Here is a 19,507-nt window from a genome sequence, read left to right on the forward strand (position 1 = left end):
CGTTTAGATTTTTTTCGCGTAACATGGCTTGGGTTATTTTTGCATATAAACCTAATAATTTTTTAAAGATAATACTGAGTATTTCTTACGAAAATTGGTGAATATTATTAGTTTAGGTTTCATTAAGTATAGTTTGTTTTAAAACCACCGAAAAGATATAATATTCAATAGTTCGATTTTATTTTATTATGTTTATTAATGTCCGCAAACAATTGTGGAAAGCTATTCAGGAAAGGTTAACAAATAACTTTACTATTTTAGGTACTGGGACAACACAAATAATAAAGAATCCGGGCCCAGTGATAGAGCTGTTTTCGTGTTAAAGTAAAAATGTACTAATGTATGTATTTTTACATGAGTATTAACTAAAAAAATTACATGGCATGCAAAAAGATACTTCATGTCAACTTAAGCAGGAAAGATCAGAAGAAAAAAGTACTATAATGTTATTTTATACTTTTTTTACTTTATAAAGACGATTTGGCGCAATTGATTCCTAAATTAACCCAAATCGTTAAGTCACTGAACGTAACAACAAATATAAAAAGTTGTTCTTAAAGTCAATGATTTTTAGGCCTGCGCTTGCAGTCTCGAATCAATGCATGTAAGAATTGCAATTCTTGCGCTTGAAAAGTTTATTAATTTACTATGTGTTGTTTAGTATTTAATGTAATGCTTTTATGGGAATAAAAATAATTATTCATTAAACTGTCAATTATTTAATATTATATTTACTCATTTATAGGTCCTTACTCACGGGAGAAAAAAATCAAAGTTTTCATTAATTAGGTATACTTAGCACAGCTTGCTATATTAAGGAATTATTCTAAAACAGTATAAACAGTAGCTGATGAATATTTAAAATTCAATTTTAAAATTCAATTTAACTAAGGGATTTTGTAGTTTGGTTCTTAATTTACTTTTGTTTAATGTCACTGATGAAAATATTCTTTAAGTTGCTGCTCATTGAAAATGGAGGCACAGAATAGCATTCATTAACGTTGTTAAATTAAATGAAAGTATTGTAACTGTTAACAATCGTTGTAAACACACTAAAAATCTCTCAAAAGAACTGTATCTAGTACGAAAAGGCGGACGAGAAGGCGACGTCACCAAACCAATGTGACGGTTAATGAAACCGCGTGTGCTCGAGAGACTGCTTCAATACGGGTCGTTACCACAACTCCAAAATACCACAACACCGAACGAACAATAACGCCGCAGGAGCTAAATGAAAAACAACTGAATGAATTTGTGTGCTAACCTGCAATGACATTTTTAGGCGTTAATGTATTTGGCGTTGTGGTACACAGCAGTTTTTTAGCTGTCGGCGTTGTAGTCAGTTTGGCATTCGGCGTTATGATTTCGGCGTTATTGTACGTTCGGCGTTGTGGTATTTCGGCGTTGTGGTGCGTCCCCCTTCAATACAGGCGAGGGTTGAAACCAGACACTCGGGACTGGAAGATAGCTTTCAATAGTAGTTCCGCGAAACGTGTACCAAGTATTAGGTACAACAAGAGGATTGAAGTGAGATATTAAATACGGTTAATAAACTTCTATTAAATACTTAAATATTTATTACATATTACGACCCAGAAGTAGCACACGCATATGACCATTGGGCTGCTATATTTAGTTTGAGAATAAACTTCAGCATAGAGTTATCATCGAATGGAAGAGATAGCGCAGTGTTCGTAGCTTGAAAAGTGAACTAATAATGTGGTAAATTAATCGATGTCATGTATGTCATGAGTAGAGACATGTAAAATTCGCGGATTCATTTCGCGATAGGCTAGCATCAAAACAACTATACCTTCGTACCGCTTCTGCGATTGGCCCACATTTTATCCGGGGAACGGTGAGCCAATGGGAAACACTAAACCAAGAAAGTGCCGAATTACGGACAGCCTAGTTGAGACGTCTCACGCGTCAGTAGCCAATGAACAGGTGTCATTTCCGCGAGTATTTAAAGGACTGTGGAGTCTATCCTAGAGGTCAATGAATCCGCGAATTTTGCAGGTCTCTAGTCATGAGACAATATTCTTGGCTAATAAAGAACAAAACCAAAATTTTCAGAAACTGTGTTGGTGGATTTCTTTATTACAAAAAAAAAGATACTTGTCGTAGCTATGAAGTCAGTATAAAAAGGTTTACGCGTACATATTTTTCAATTTGTTAGTTACACGAAAGATTTTTCTTTCGCTTGAAAATAAACCACGTGCTGGTTGTACATCTTGAGTTCGAGCACAACTGGACCAACCGCACGTCCGCATTACACTTCATCCTGCGTAGTTTCTTAGAAGACTAGCATTTCACCCTCAACGCGCCTTAAGAAGTAAAACTTAAATAAAGGCTGTATTTTCTTTATCTATTTCGAAAAATTAAAAAAATAAATGAAATTGATTAAAAAATTAAAAAAAAATTGGTTGTCTGTAAAGTCGGTTTGCGGACGATAGTTTAACTTGACAACGTTATAAAAAAACATTGATGAAATGATTGCATACTTTTATGAATAAAATTGAATCATATTTATTTTAATAATAAAAGAATAAATACTTGAAATTATTCTAATAAAAAGATTTTTAAAATGCAAGAATAATTAACCTTTATTGCCGAAATTGTTGTTGTAATAAGCAATGAAAACCACATTAACTTTTCACTTCACTTTATAAACAGTCGACGAAACAGTTCACGTGTAGATTACTTGTAATTAATTTTAAAAACTGGCGTTTAGCTATAAAGTTTAAATATAATTATGAACAAGTTTTCTTTGAATAAACTGTAATCAAATATATATCATCAATTATATGAATCACCATAATTTGTTAGTCAAATGTAACATAACCTATTATTACTGCACTCGCCGAAAGCGTAACGGCACACAGCGTAACGGAACAATGAGCGTAACGGAACAAAGCGTAACGGGACACAGCGTAACGGAACAATGTGCGTAATGGGACACTTTTTCGTGCGTGCAGCCGGCGTTCATCGATTTATTAGTCGTTGTCACGTCAAAAGATCTTTGAGTGAATACCAACTCTTTTGGACGGGATTCAAATATGTTTGTTTAGAAACAGATAGCGTCTCCACAATCTTATATTATTATTTTTTTTAATGTTCCAGTCACTTTTTTACCTTTTCGTACATATTGAAAAAAAAATATAGTGTTTACTAAGAACTTATATTTTGTTAAAGTACAAAATTACTCTTTTTATTTTCTCGTTCTTATTTTAATAATTTTTTTAAAATAATAATCTGATCGCACATTAAACTGCAGTAAGGTATGCCTGCGCTAGTGATTGTTCCCTTATCTGCAAGAGAAGCCATTGCTCTGTTTGGCCGGGCCATTCTGGACGGGTTGTCTTCCGCACTGGATGGCTGTGATTGGTGTGCTGACAGTAGACATATACCTGAAATAAACCCAGCCAACCACGAAACACAAAAAAATGCTATACGCAGTTTCAGTACACAGCAGGTCTGGAGCTCCTTTCGTAGCACACAAATCATAGCCACCCAGTGTGGAAACAAAAGCGTTCTGGATGGCCTCTCTTGCATATGGCTGCTAATTACAAAGGAAACAATCGATAACACAGTCGTACCTTATTACAATCTAATGGGCGATCAGATTTTTTCGAAAAAAAAAAAAAAAAAAAGACTGCTTCTACTTAAAGAATGTTCAGAAGCGGCAAGCGTCTCAGATACTACTCACCCATGAGTTCCAGTGTCTACACACTCGTCGATACAAATTCCATACTATCGTAGTCACACCGGTTCCTTGTAACTCTGTGACAAAAACAAGTGAGAGATTATTTCAGTACTCGCCAAAGATGTGAAACATTTAACCTCAGTTACGAGGTGTTCCAATATTTGCAAATTTACTTATAATACGAAATGCGGACACGAAATTGAACTTTGGAATCTTAGAAATAATACCGAAAGTGATAAATATACGAAAATTGTATTTTGAACAAAATTTCTGGAAGCGAATCACGCAGTTTCAGTACTCGCCACTAGAATTCGCTGCCGGAGCAGCTACATCGACTATAGAATCATTCCAATTGAAGAGCGGACGGTTATATAAAATAATGAATTGGCTCCGATAAAACCGAAATAGGACTTGCAAAACAATTGATAGGAACGTGGGAGGCAAGGGTGCAACGTGCCAGGTGCCTGTTGGCTCCGCATGGCACTGACGTCATGTGTGCATTCCTTTGGCGATTACAGCGGCCCGGTCTCGCCAAACAACCCTCTTGTCCCTGCGCTCTCCTTCCTCTATCTATCCCCTGGCGGCCTGGGAATTCCGTGTGGAGTGGTGTGATTAAGCGCCGTTATTCTGGATGCTTCGAGCGTCGGGTCGGCCCGGGATGACGCGACACGTCACAACCACTCCAGTCGGTTCCAGAAGGACTGCCAACGGTATAAAAGCGGCGACGCGTGCCTCCGCGGGATTTTGAGGGTTCCGAAAGTGCGAGTTAAGTGAAGTACAAGTTCGGCGAGGAGGACGAGAGACCCTTTGCGAGCGGCGCGACGCGGAGCGACGGGATCGTGAGAGTGCGACTGAGTGGCGCGAGACTGTGTGTGAGGACAGGTGCGTGGTAAGTGGCGAACCACTGTTGAGCCTAGCTCCAGTGAGCAGTGCAAACTGTGGATTAGACAGATATTTAGTGATTAATGAGGAAATATATTTAATTGCGAGTGATTTGCGAACAAAAATTAAGTGTAGTGATTTAATTAGGGATGTAAATATTAGTAGTAAATAAAACGGTATAAAATTTTATTTGGCTGTCCTTAAGAACTCATTTTCCCCACTCGTTACAATACTAAACCCCGGCTTTAAACCTGTTTTTATCAGCAAGGGATTTTGTTAAAATACTGACCATCTGTTTAAATTCCCCAAAAGTTAATTCCAAAAGTTTCCCTTTGTCACTATGAACTTTAGTTCATTCCATCCGCTACAGATGGCAGCACCGCGGTTACACAATTCCGTTTCATGCGGCTTCCGTTCCATTCACGAAATTACTCCTGCCAAATGCCGCATACCAAGAGTTAAGATGTTTACACATCAACAACTTTGATTTTATGGCTCACCCACTTCCCACTTCTGACTTGGTAAAGAGAACACTCAATCTATTGTTTCTTTCTCCCAGTACGCAGCTTCTCTCGCCTGAAACAGAACTGTTGGGCCATGCTTCAATCGTGGCTCAACAAGACTTGGATGGTTTTTCTGTGAAGGTCTCTAAACGTCAATTATTATGTAGAATTATCGACCTGAATAGTAACTTCCAGGAGCTTTCATTTTGCAGTTGATAACAATGTACTATCTCAAAATCTCAAATTGCATGCACCCAGGCTGGTGCAGCTTAGTCGCATAGAGTGATAACAGCAGGGAGCTGGCAAGGGGTGGTTGTGATAGCTCTTTTTTTTTTTTAGATTTATTCCTATAAAGTAGACAAAAGTCTACATTAATGTTATGAAAAAATATTCAACCAAATGACAATTATTCTGTGACTCACTCACTTAGCATGTAAGACTTATTTGCAGTGGAAGCCATGCAGGATCGCATCAATGTTATCAAAAATTCAAGTAGCCAAGAATCAAGTACTTTTTCTGCACGAAGCGCTAGTATGACATTTATATTTGATTTTTTTTGACTACAAGACGATGTGCAAATATTCTGTTAGAGCAAATTTCACACTATTAATGCCCAATATTACGAAATATTTAAGATTTCTAGAAGTATTACATCCACTTCGATTTATACAAACATTTTATTTGTTACAATTTGAAAGAAAAGACTACCAATTTCTTTACAGTTAGATTGATAAATTGCACAATTAAAAAAAAAATTAAGATAAAAAAAACAACAAATAATTTGAAAGTGGTAAAGATGGCAAAACAATTAAAACGTTATCTCTCAAAATTCTACAAAGGCACGTTTTTCAAAGGAAAGACTACACTCTGGGTTAGTATTTTGCACGTAGAGATGAAAAGACAGGAAAAACGCTACTTGTTGCCACCCTTAAGAGTCTGATTCCTATAGTACTCTTGAGTGAGTAGAATACTATATGGTGTTCTATAGAATCACTGGAATATTACTGAAGATAAAGTGACGTAATATAGTTTTCACACGAACAAAAACTCGTATTCTTTTATCCATTAATATTTTTACTTTTTATAGTGTTTATGTTTTTAATGACGAAAACATTCAAATTTGCTCGATAAAATCAGTTACCAAGCAAATAGTCCAAACCTTATACAAAACGGGGTAATTTCACAGCATTGAATTTGGCTAAAATATCAGAAAACTATTGAAAACTTTCGCAAGAGACTTCGTGCTCAAGCAATCTTGATATTGAACCTTGCACCATTCTGCTCTTCACTCCGCGATTCAGTGATCTCCACCTAAGAATAATCTAGGGATCATTCCTCTAAACGTTGCAACAACACATGCTGCGGAAACAGGCGGCAGGATGTTGAAGAAATGCCACTGCACAGCTGTTATAGGGCATGTGCTCAACTTTGCTTAGCTGTTTTTATTTTATTTTATGGCTAACTGGACTCCATATTGCCTCTAGATTTGTTTTGTAATTTCCTAGGTAATTTATTATTAATGTCCAAGGTTCATATACAATGTAAGTTTCGTAACTTTATAAATGTTTTATTAAATGTTTTAGTAACGTAATGATAGCAATTTCATTTTCTTTTATTTTCTTTAAAACTTTTCAAATTTTGGACAAAATTGTGAAATGCATCAAGATTTCAAAAATAACTCCAGAAAATTAGTATGATATTTTAGCTAAAGTATAAAGTAATTTATGTTTTGGAACAGAACCTGTTCTTGGTTATGATATTTCAGCAAAGTGAAAGAAATTTCTGTCAGTATGTACATTGTGTTACTGTGACATTTATGATTATGTTCGTTATAGATATGTCGTTATGACCTCTTTCCGCTTCTTTCGTCCATAACGTGTAGACATAGTTTCGTACTTGGAATCAAATACATCTGATTTAATGTAGTAGCAAAAACTTTCTTACCGCCTTTTGTGTTAGTTTTGTGCCTTATTTTCCCGGGAATTAAGCAGTTTTTAATTTTGATTAATCTCTGCTTTTTAAAACTATTTTTTAAGCCTAACAGTGGCTCTACGGGTCGGTGTTTCAAGAGCTCATCATGCTGTTATTTACATGAACGAACTCCGCTCAGTTCTGGAGTGGGATTGAGATAATTTTCTCCCCTATTGGCGGCATTGGGAACCTACAAACACCTTATTCAGGAAATACATTTATTTTTGTAATGGATTATTTCGTATGCGTGCATCTTTGGAAACCGACTTGGCCAACCACATCGGAACCAAAAGTTGAAATATGATTTTGTAATTTAATTTGTTGGGATGTTAAAATTATATTTAATTTTTTTTCTTTTGAATGTAACGGGCACTTCATAACCTATGAAAGTCTGATAAATATTAAATATTTTTGTAGCAACAAATAATACTCTAGCAATTTTATACAGCCTTGTCAGTTATTTAATAAATTATAAATGATCCGAAGCCAATTCCATGTATCTATTATTATTTTTTATAAAAACTTAAATTATACGTATCTTTACAATAAACATATTATTAAAAAAAAAGAAAATAATAAGCAATTAGAACACGTTTTGTAATTAATTTTTCAATATGAATGTAAATTATAAAAAAATAAAATGGTTTATTAAATGTTAAACTAAAATAACGAGCCTTTCGAAAGAAAGTGGTTGTGACGCAAGAAAAGAAGTATTTTCCTTAGATGTTTTAATATGATCTGAAATTTTGTAAATCACACTCTAATAGTTACTTATATAAAAATAACAACCTGAAATAAGTCCGAACAAAGTCTATACATGTCTACTAGTGCTGAGTCGAGGTGAGATCATCGTCATGAACCACCAGGTTAGTCAGCTCATCCCTGAAGTTCCCAAATGATCTTCGTTCAGCGTTCAAACCACAACGGCAGAGCTGGAAAGGAAGGTACATCACGATCACGAAAGGAGGCCGCGCTTCAACTCTTAATGGTGCAACTGGCATTAAGACCCTCTGAAATGCATCTGCTTCCAGACCTCCCACGTCCATCCAAGGGTCCCTTCCATGCACTACAGCCTGACGTTAAACCCAGCATTTAACTTCTTGGTACAACAGATCGCGTTAGGTGGTCGCAGTTGGGAAAAGGGTTGAGCGATAAAAAAAAATCCCCGCACAGTTTCAACAGCATGACTTGACTTTGCTGGGGTTGCGGAGGGGGTGAAGAGAGTTGCGCCGCACCCCATCCCCCTTTTTTTTAAGTCTGGCGGCGCACACGAAGCCACCCCTTGGTTTAGAACTGCCGCGCTCCCTCTACTACACTCTCGGGGGGATGAAGCCCACACAAAAAGACTTGCAGTCTCATCGGGACGGGGCGGAGCCCCCTCTAGCCTAACGTTCTTCCCACCTGACCGAGCAGGCTCCCCCATAAAACATTCGACCTCCGCGTTTTGATTCACATCCGACTGCCCGCACACAACGCTGTTGGCGCAAGAAACCTCCAAGTCGCCAGTTTCTGCTGCGCTGTCGCGTGTAGTAGACCTCACAAAAAAAAAAAACATTACTACATTAAATAAGAGCCGTTCAAATTGCTCATTAGCAGTCTGGTGCCTTTATATAAATATTCAATGTTTATCCGATAATTTTGCGCTTGGTCGCCTGGAAAATTTCAGGTAGTCACCGCAGGGTTGAAATATGCCACCTCTTGAGATACTATGAACATCATTGGGTACATGAATTATGGGTAATATATTATAATGTTCATCTATGAGTCTCCCGCAACGTACGGATGGCTCTGAATACCATTTTTACAAACTAAGTGGCACATAAGGCTTGTTTTTTTTTAATTTCCTCGTTGTTACTGTTGTAATATCAGAGTATACCTTGTAAGGTATCTTTTAATGTACTGTAATGTATCTCGTAATGTATTGTAATGTATCTTGTAAGGATTGTAATGTCAGACTATACCTCCATAAGAGTTTGTAAAGAGAGCACACAGCACTGCGGAGGACAAGGGTCAAACCCCCTCACGAGGCAGGGGAAGGACCAGTGGATCTTGGTGGGAGTTGTTGCACACGAACCCTGGGGAAGCGTTGCACACGGCCCTCAAGTAAGGACAAGGGGCACTCCTGTGCCGCCTATATAAGAGAGCTCCTCGGCCAGTTGCGGGAGTTCTCCCGGCAGAGCCGGGAGCAGTAGCCACTAGGGGAATCGTGGTAAGACATCCCATGGCTAATAAGCACCTCTTGGAGCATCGTGGTAAGACAGCTCATTAATGGTGCTCTCCGGAAATCGCGGGGACTTAGGGGAATCGCTGTAACGCATCCCAGGCAGTGTGCGACGTCTGTGCACTGTGTAACTGTTTGTCTGTTCAAGTCCGTGTCAATACGTACCGTGTATTCAAGTGAAGTTGTATAAGAATTGTTAATAAAACGACCTCACTACCAGCATAAATTGTCGTATTGTGTTATTGCACTTAATTACCACTCCCCCACACTACCTTCAAGCAAGGTGGAACTGTACGAATATTCCCAGCCGCTCGGGATAGTACATTATTTTGGTGTCAGATGTGGGGTGTGGTAAATACGACAGGATAACTGGTTAGAAGCGTGAGTAGATCGTGCAGCAGCAGAAGTATTCACACGGAAGTTAAGCAGGCGTCAGAGCGTGCAGAGAACGGGGCCAGGACTACGAGGAGACCACACGCGAGTTACGGCGCGAGATAAGACAGAAGAGGTCAGTCGAGGTCAGCTTACTCTTGACCGGTGGGCGCTGCCAGCAACTACAAAACAAAGTCCGTGCGAGACAAGATAGAAGAGGTCAGCCGAGGTCAGCCTGTACTTGACCGGGCGTCACCGCCAGCAACGACCAACAGGGCCAGCGCAAGAGAGAGAAGACAGCGCGACCTGCAGGAGCCAGCAGAAGCGACGCATCAAGGCAACACGACGTCATGGCAACACGACGACACACGGAACTACCACTGCATCACCAACCAAGAGTCAAGATGATAAGGTTAGTAGAGCAGTAGGCTCGCTAAGGGAGTGCTCATGCTAAAATTTGTGAACCCCAGTTGTATAAGGTGAATCTTAGGGTGTTATACCTAATCTCGGTCTCCCCATACAAAAGCACGCCATGATGGATAGTAATGAATCGAGTGAGGCTGGGGACCAGTACATCCCTGTCACCTCAGCACTTAAATTAATTACGCAACCTTTTGACGGAAATAAGAGTAGGTTGCGAGAATTTATAGATAACGTAGATACCGCGATTGAGTTGGTCCACCCTGCGAAACATGACATATTATTGAAGTTTGTTAAATCAAAAATTGTGGGGGATGCCAAATCTAAAATACTTACACGTGAACGTACAGGAACGTGGAGTGATGTTAAGGATATTTTGGAAGAGAATTACGCGGTTAAGCGGACCATAGACTACTATGCATGCCAACTGTTTAGTGCAAGGCAAGGGGTCAATGAAGGGGTCGCACACTGGGGAAGTAGGGTTGACACAATGGTCACAGACATGAAGGAAGCCACATTGAGAGTATGTTCCTCCGCACACGCAGCCGGTGCCTTGGCTTTAGTCCAGCACTTGGCAAGAGCATGTTTTATACAAGGGCTAACTAATGAACGTATACAAACCATCATCAGGAGTAAGGGGACGCTGTTGGACACACTAGGGCTCGCGGTAGAAGCTGCTTTAGAAGAAGAGTCCAACATACTTTCAAATAGGAATAGACAAACGTCTAAAAATTTGGGAGAAGATAGGACAAGGGAAAACAGACCTTCGTGCACTAATTGTGGGAAAAAGGGACACCGGTATAAAGACTGTTTCCTACGGGGAGGACCTAGAAATACGCAGACCAGTGAAGGACGAGTTAACCTAGGGGAAACCAAAGATCCCGACAGTCTGGGCAATAAGAGGGTTGGCATGAAAACACATGAGGAGCGTGGTCAGGGAAACAACCGCACATGTTTTACGTGTGGACTCCCGGGACACTATGCCAGATATTGTCGGAACAGATCCAATGCCAATGGCAGTGGTAGGTTCCAACGCCCCTTCGGGCAAGGTGGGAATCGAGACCAAGGAGACACACTGAACCATTCCCGATATCCCAACAAAGATGCCAACACTGCCTACCAAGGCAAAAATTACACTCCTTCCCACAAGAACATAATTAACAGTTCGGGAAACGACACCGGGGGCAGGTAGAGCAGCAATACAGTGCCCCCAGACAATGCCGACTAACCAGCTGCAAAACCTTCCAAGATAAGACTACGATAGGGCCACCTAAAACAAAGACGAGTATCGTTTTCTTATTCATAGAAGAAATCGGTAGGAGGGTAGAATGTTTGTTAGACACCGGTTCAGACATAACCCTAATGCGAGAGAGCCTCGTGAGTAGCGAAATAATAGGTCTGAAAAACAAGGATAGGGCAACGACACTGAGTGGGTTAGCCACCGGGCTAGTAACCACAGAAGGGACACTGGTCATGAACATTAAAGTACGACAAAAGAACATAAGACAGGAGTGTCACTTGTTGAGACAGTGTCCTCATGAATGCATTCTAGGAAAAGACTTTCTGTCCGCCACGAGAACACTTATCGATTACGGTAAGGATGGAGCATGGATAATGGGGCAGTTTGTTCAGTTCGATGTACAGAGGGAAGCCACTAACCTCTCTTTGCCTGCGAGGTGTGAAAAAATTGTACAGATAAACACGACGAATGATGGTGTCGGTTTTATCTCCAGACAAGCACTAGCAAATGGAATCTTTATTGGAGAATGTCTAACGGAAAGTAAAATGGGGAAAAGTATTTGTACAATTATAAATACTAATGAATACGACACCCAGGTCGAGGTGCCACCCCTTACTATAGAAAATTTATCCCAAGAGCAAAAGGTACTTGAGGTGACGAAGGGAAGCACAGATAGAAATCAAGCTCTCACTAACATATTAAGGTTAGATCATCTCCATAATACTGAAAAGGAAGGGTTACTGAAATTATGTAGGGAATATAATGATATATTCCACCTACCAGGGGACAAACTAACATTTACCAATGTCACAGAACATAGAATTCCCACAGTAGAAAATTGTGTACCTGTGGCGGTCAGACCTTATCGTATACCAGAAATACACAAAGAGGAGGTGAACCGACAGGTGAAGCAGATGCTAGAAGACGAAATAATCGTCCCTAGTAGAAGCCCATGGAATGCTCCCATATTGGTTGTTCCCAAAAAGGCAGACGCAAAGGGTAACCCATTGTGGCGTGTTTGCTTAGATTTGCGCAAGCTGAACTCTTTATCGATAGGGGATTCACACCCCCTTCCTTCCATCGCGGAGATATTAGATAGTCTAGGACAGTCAAAATACTTCTCCACGTTAGACTTATATAGCGGATATTTACAGGTAAAGATAGCCGAAGAAGACTGTCCTAAAACTGCCTTCAGCACACCTAACGGTCACTATGAAATGAAGCGAATGATGTTCGGATTAAAAGGAGCTCCAGCCACATTCGCACGATTAATGAACACAGTATTAGCTGGACTGATAGGTATTAAATGTCTAGTTATTTAGATGACGTTGTCATCTACGGCCAGTCGGTTGAGATTCACAACACACGACTGAGAGATGTCTTTGATCGCTTACGAGAACACAACCTCAAACTACAACCCACTAAATGTGAGTTCTTGAGGACAGAAGTAGCGTATTTAGGACACATTATCAGCGATACAGGCATCCGACCTGACCCTGCAAAAGTGGAAAAGGTTAGAAACTATCCAAGGCCCTCCACAGCCAAAGAAGTTAAAATGTTTTGTGGACTAGCCTCTTACTACAGACGGTTCATTGCAGACTTCAGTAAAGTGGCAAAGCCGCTGTATATGTTGGTAAAAAAGGAGACACCCTTTGACTGGGGAGACGAACAGGAACGAGCGTTCAAACAACTTAAAGAATTACTCACGTCGGAACCTATCCTACAATATCCCGACTTTAGCAAACCATTCGTTCTAACCACTGACGCAAGTCAGGTGGCCGTAGGAGCCATCCTCTCACAAGGTGAGATTGGTAAAGACAAACCAGTGGCATTCGCCAGTAGGACTCTCAACAAGGCGGAGGTTAACTACTCCACAACAGAACGTGAAATGTTGGCCATAGTTTGGGCCATAAAATACTTCAGGCCATACTTACTAGGGAGGCAATTTAAGGTGGTAACCGACCACAAACCCCTTCAGTATGTATTCAATGTAACTGATCCGAGTACACGCCTTATGAAATGGAGGCTAAAACTCGCAGAGTACACTTTCGACATAGTTTACAGAGCAGGAAAGACAATAACCCATGCGGATGCACTTAGTAGAGCATACCACATTGAAGCTGAAAAACACGAATGCAGTGACGCGGTAGAAGTCCCGCCTGCATTAACAGAACAGATAATTAAAGAACAACACGACACTGCAGTAGGTGGACACCAAGGAATGAACCGTACACACAACAAGATAAAACAATATGTCACATGGCAAGGGATGAAAAAGGATATAGAATCATACGTTCGCAAGTGTGATTCGTGCCAACGTAACAAAATCGCAAGACCACACACTCGGGTACCCTTAGAGATCACGGATACACCCTCGACCGTGTGGGAAAAGTGTAGCATGGACGTTGTTGGCCCCTTGACAGAGACAGAAAAGGGAAATAAATATATATTGACATTCCAAGACGCATTGTCAAAGTACACGGTGGCAGTACCAATGGCGAACCAACTAACAGAGACGGTCGCGGCAGCATTCGTAAATGAAATAATATTCAAGTTTGGTATACCCCAAGTATTGCTAACGGATCAGGGTAGCAACTTTTGTAGTGAAATGTTTTTACAGGTATGCAAACTCCTAAAAATTAAAAAAATTAAGACTAGTGCATACCACCCACAAAGCAATGGGGCGATAGAAAGATGGCATAGGTCAATGGCGGAATTTCTACGCCACTACATAGCTTGCAACCAAAGTGACTGGGACGTTTGGGTAAACAATGCAACCTTTGTGCACAACACCACACCGCACGAAGCAACAGGGTTTACTCCACACGAATTAATGTTTGGGAGGTTACCTAACATTCCGGGAATCCTACAGAAAGATCCCGAGGGTATCCAGTACTGTTATGATGATTATTTGAAAGACTTAAAGTATAAGCTACAGGAAACCTACAAAAATGCTAGGCAACAATTGTTGGCATCCAAAGAAAGCAATAAGGTCAAATATGACAAAAGGGTACACCAGCATGTTTTTGAAAAGGGTGATAGAGTGCTATTGTATGATGAGACACTGAGACGTGGCAGATCAAAGAAACTGTGTAGCCAGTATATAGGACCTTATACAGTAGTCGATGTAAATGGGGTTAACGTAACTATTCTAGTAAAAGGGAAGAAATCCGTTAAAGTTCACGCTAACCGATTAAAACCATACTTTTGATGTTCCAGAGTGTTAATTCTCGTTATTGCGAGCGCCAGTGCAAGCGGGCCCGCAGGACATTTAGACATTCAAGTGTCACCCATCCTCGACTCCCCTGGACTGTACTATGATTATCAGGGAGAGGGACAATTATATAACATTGAGTGGCGGTTAGTGACATTTGTAAACATACGCCAAATAGATGTAAATTTCGAGAATGTAAAAAGATATGTATTTATGGTAAACAATCTGTGTAAGAGGGAAGAATATACCCATAAAAACAAAACATTGTGTAACCTTAGTATGAGTAGGATTAGGACGACAATTGAATCCCTCACTAAAGCAAGGACAATTATTGCAGAAATGACGGAAAGTAAGGCTAGACGTAAAAGAAGCATATTCCCATTTAACATCATTGGTCAGTTAAGTCGTGTACTATTTGGAACATTAGATGAGGAGGATGCTGAGTTTTATAGCCAAAAGATATCTAAACTGGAGGAAGAACAGTTAGACTTCCTAAAACTAGGCAAGGAACAGATGTTGGTTGTCAAGTCTACTATACACTCTGTAAATCAAACTATGAGAAATATGTACAGCAACCAAAAATCCCTCCAACAAGGACTAGAAAAGCTAGCGGCAGAAACTAACAACAACACGAGACGAGTATCATCTGCCATCAATAAACAGGCATTAAAAATCAAGGTAAATGAACACATAAATGCCTTAACATTGGAACTAGAGTCTCTTAGGTTTCAATATGAAGTCTTGATAGACGCGGTAGTTAATGCGGGAAACGGAATTTTAAACCCCCACATCATCACCCCACAACAAATTGCTAAGTACTTTAAATCATTTAAGACAGATCACGCGCAAGGGCTCGAGTTACCAGCCCCGGAAGGAGTAAACCTCGATAGTGTTATACTCAAGGTGGTTAATTTGGAAGTATTTAGTAGAAACAATATACTATGTTACATCATTAAACTTCCATTAGTTGAACATTTTGTGTTTAAGATTTATAAAGCTGTGCCTTTACCAATACAGAGCAAAAATTCGAAGGACTTGTATATATTCATAAACCCAAGTAAAGATTATATAATGTTAGAAAATGCTAAACAATATTATATCAAACTAAATGAGAACGAGTTAGACAAATGTCGGGAACTCACACCTAAGTTTAGAATTTGTAAGCAACGTTTTCCTTTAATCAATCTGTATACCCCTAAAGAGTGTGAGATTAGATTAATGTTCCCAATAAGTGCAATTCCTGAGGATTGCACAACACATGTCGTAAAAATAATAAATACGGTGTGGATACAATTAAAAGATAATGAGTGGCTCTATGTAGCCCCAAAGGAAGAGAAGATAACCATTGCATGTGAAAACACTGAACCTTACGATGCTGTACTAAAAGGGACGGGAAAGTTGAAGTTCTTTGAGAAATGTAAAGGTTATGGTACTAATGTAATTATTGTGTCACAAGCTCGAATAAGCCATAACGTCACATCTAAAGACATAATTCCAACTTTACCCTTAGATATGGATTGTTGTGAATCCATTGAAACTATGTCATTAGACGAGATTAAAATAAACACACCCTTTAAAACCATAACACACCAGCTAGATGATCTAAAGATAGCTAGTCATAAGGTTAAAGAGGTGGAAGAACATTTAAAAAATGAAGAATGGAAAATTAAACAGAACACCAGATTGTCAAATGTAACCTGGAGTTCGTATACAACTTTTATTGTATTCCTTATTGTAATAATTATAATTGTGTGTTGTAAATGTGGATGTTGTAAACATATCAAAGGATGTATAATCAAGAGTAGCAATAATAGTGACTGTTGTAAGACATTGTGTTTCAAACCTGTAATTGTAAACACGTATAGTGCTAGTAATATAGCACAACCTAGAGACAGAAGAATATCAACTACTAGTGCACACAGTGAGCCAGCCCATGAACTGACCATGTTAGACGCTGCATCCACTAACAAGACCTATCGGTGAAATGACGTGATGGACAGTGCTGTAAAACTGAAAGCAAATTATTGTTACTAATTTGTTTCTTTTTATAGGGGGGGAGGTGTAATATCAGAGTATACCTTGTAAGGTATCTTTTAATGTACTGTAATGTATCTCGTAATGTATTGTAATGTATCTTGTAAGGATTGTAATGTCAGACTATACCTCCATAAGAGTTTGTAAAGAGAGCACACAGCACTGCGGAGGACAAGGGTCAAACCCCCTCACGAGGCAGGGGAAGGACCAGTGGATCTTGGTGGGAGTTGTTGCACACGAACCCTGGGGAAGCGTTGCACACGGCCCTCAAGTAAGGACAAGGGGCACTCCTGTGCCGCCTATATAAGAGAGCTCCTCGGCCAGTTGCGGGAGTTCTCCCGGCAGAGCCGGGAGCAGTAGCCACTAGGGGAATCGTGGTAAGACATCCCATGGCTAATAAGCACCTCTTGGAGCATCGTGGTAAGACAGCTCATTAATGGTGCTCTCCGGAAATCGCGGGGACTTAGGGGAATCGCTGTAACGCATCCCAGGCAGTGTGCGACGTCTGTGCACTGTGTAACTGTTTGTCTGTTCAAGTCCGTGTCAATACGTACCGTGTATTCAAGTGAAGTTGTATAAGAATTGTTAATAAAACGACCTCACTACCAGCATAAATTGTCGTATTGTGTTATTGCACTTAATTACCACTCCCCCACACTACCTTCAAGCAAGGTGGAACTGTACGAATATTCCCAGCCGCTCGGGATAGTACACTGTTAGTTAAGAGCTATTTCTAAAAATTTTGCACTAAAGCTTTCTTGCATTAGTGGTACTGTCACAAATATTCTCAGTGGATATTTACTAAGTGGTATAAAAATAGTTGTAAAATGTTGCGCAGGGTTTGTAATTATTATAACTTGCATGACATTTTACATCCTTTATACGACACATAGCAAATATACGTTGAAAATATTTGTGACAGAACAAAAATTCCAAGAAAACAATAAGTAGTATAGGAAAGTATTTTCTGCGCCTGGCTTCGTATTGAGGAGCAGAAGCCGACCGCCATCATGGATTGTGACGTCACGGCATCCATCTTGGATGACATTTAATATTGACCTTTAAACTTGACCTTTACCTTAAGAATTTGCCAAGATTTATCAAAAAGACCCCAAATTATCCCAAAATTCGCCAAATTTTCCAATTTTTAAGGGAAAAAATCCATAAAAAAATTTAAAATAAAAAAATTGCTCTATTTCTAGGGAAAAATTTCAATTTTGAGGGAAAACATCCCGTTTTAGTCCTCAAAAATGCCAAAGACTTAAAAAGTCCGTAATGAAGCTTAAGAATCCATACCAACTAGCCTCCCTAAACCTCTGAAGACATGACCTTGACAATTAGGATGCCATCACCGTCATCTTAAATTATTACGTAACTGATGCAATTCTCGTTACGCCCGCCATCTTGAGAATCCGTATTTTTTATGCTAGATAATATGGAAAAATTTCAAAATTTATAAAATATTTAATTAATATTTAATAAAATTTCAATAAAAAATATTTTAAAAAAACAGGTTTCATGTTGGATTCTAGAAATGTCAAATGTTTCGTTAAGCCCACCATCTTAGTTGTGTATGATGTCATCGTTGCGCGTTTCGTTACGGACACCATCTTGGATTCTAGATCGTTGAAATTTTCTTTACGGCCACCATCTTAAATAGCAGTAATTATTATCAGAAAAGTTCTTAAAACTATGTACATTAAAAAAAATTCATTAAAAAAGTTGTATAAAATATTATTTAAAAAAAAATTGCACATATCGTTATTGTGACCATCTTGGATTCTAGATGGTTTCAATTTTCGTTACGACCGCCATCATGAAAATCCGTATTTACTATTTTAGAAGATCGGTAAAAAATTTAATTTCTATTAAAAATAATAAAAATTAAAAGAAAATACTCCGCCATATTCGTTTATAAGGTCACGGCCACCAACTTAGAAATCTGTAATTATTATAATATTTTAATGGGAAAAAATTAAAAAGATTAATTAATCAAATTTTTAGTAAAATTTTAATAAAAAAAACAATAACATGATGGTGACCTTGGTTAGAACCTGATGAGGGCAAAATAAAAAAAAATAACAGATCCTTCCTCCACGGAAGCCACCGACAGACTGACCTCCCACCACTAATGCCAGATTATATATATTTCAACTACCAGACGTCACGTCTGCCATCTTGTTTTCGTTAGTTAGAGTGGGCTACCGCCATGTTAGATTAATGTTTACCTGCTAGAGTGTAGTAATTACTTATTACTAATATTGCGCCCGCCACCTTGAAATTTGGAGGCAAACTTGAAAATCTGTATCTCTTTATTTTGCTATAAATTCGGGAAAGATTCAAAAACTCATAAAAAATCTGCAATTAATTTACAAATTTAGTCGATCTATTCCCGTCCTTGGATCAATACTTGAACGATGCAAAAAAAAAGTAAGTTTAGGTATAAAACTCTTATTCAATAAATCATGTAAATTCGTAATTAATTAGCCATAAATTCGGACAAAATTCTAAATTCATAAAAAAAACACTTTTTAAAATAACGATTGACACGATAGATTACCGTCTATGTTTTTTCTCGACCAGAGATGAGGAAAACTAAAGCTTAAAATTTTTTTTAAATTCTGTTTTCCGATACCATTCGTAGAGTTTATCATTCACTATACGAAAAACAACACTAGACGAGATACCTCCGCCAAATTAAATATTTTGTCGCATTGTATAACATGGAAGTCTATATTTTTCGATGCATGAAATACATTCCAACCAGTTTATGTACAATGCTATACGTATAGGCCAAGTGTCTTCGGACCACGAGATCAGGTCATGATCAGCGTCAGATGTATAGACCAGACTTTACCGAACCTCAAAAACTTCTTCGGTGATAGCTTATATAACGTATTTCAAGCAGTCGATGATAATTCATTTTACTGTTAGACCAGAAGTA

The 19,507-nt window shown here is 38.9% G+C and overlaps 1 protein-coding gene across 1 annotated transcript; it reads left to right on the forward strand.

Annotated features, from left to right (window-relative positions):
• Window positions 1–8,918: 8,918 nt before the first annotated feature.
• LOC134538755 (uncharacterized) lies at window positions 8,919–17,178 on the forward strand. Its single transcript, XM_063380233.1, has 2 exons — window positions 8,919–10,067; window positions 14,535–17,178. Exons 1-2 carry the CDS (start codon window positions 10,006–10,008, stop codon window positions 16,510–16,512), a joined length of 2,040 nt encoding a protein of 679 aa, XP_063236303.1. The 5' UTR covers window positions 8,919–10,005; the 3' UTR covers window positions 16,513–17,178.
• Window positions 17,179–19,507: the final 2,329 nt, after the last annotated feature.

This window comes from Bacillus rossius, chromosome 14 (assembly GCF_032445375.1).
Source record: "Bacillus rossius redtenbacheri isolate Brsri chromosome 14, Brsri_v3, whole genome shotgun sequence".
Lineage (NCBI taxonomy): Eukaryota > Metazoa > Arthropoda > Insecta > Phasmatodea > Bacillidae > Bacillus > Bacillus rossius.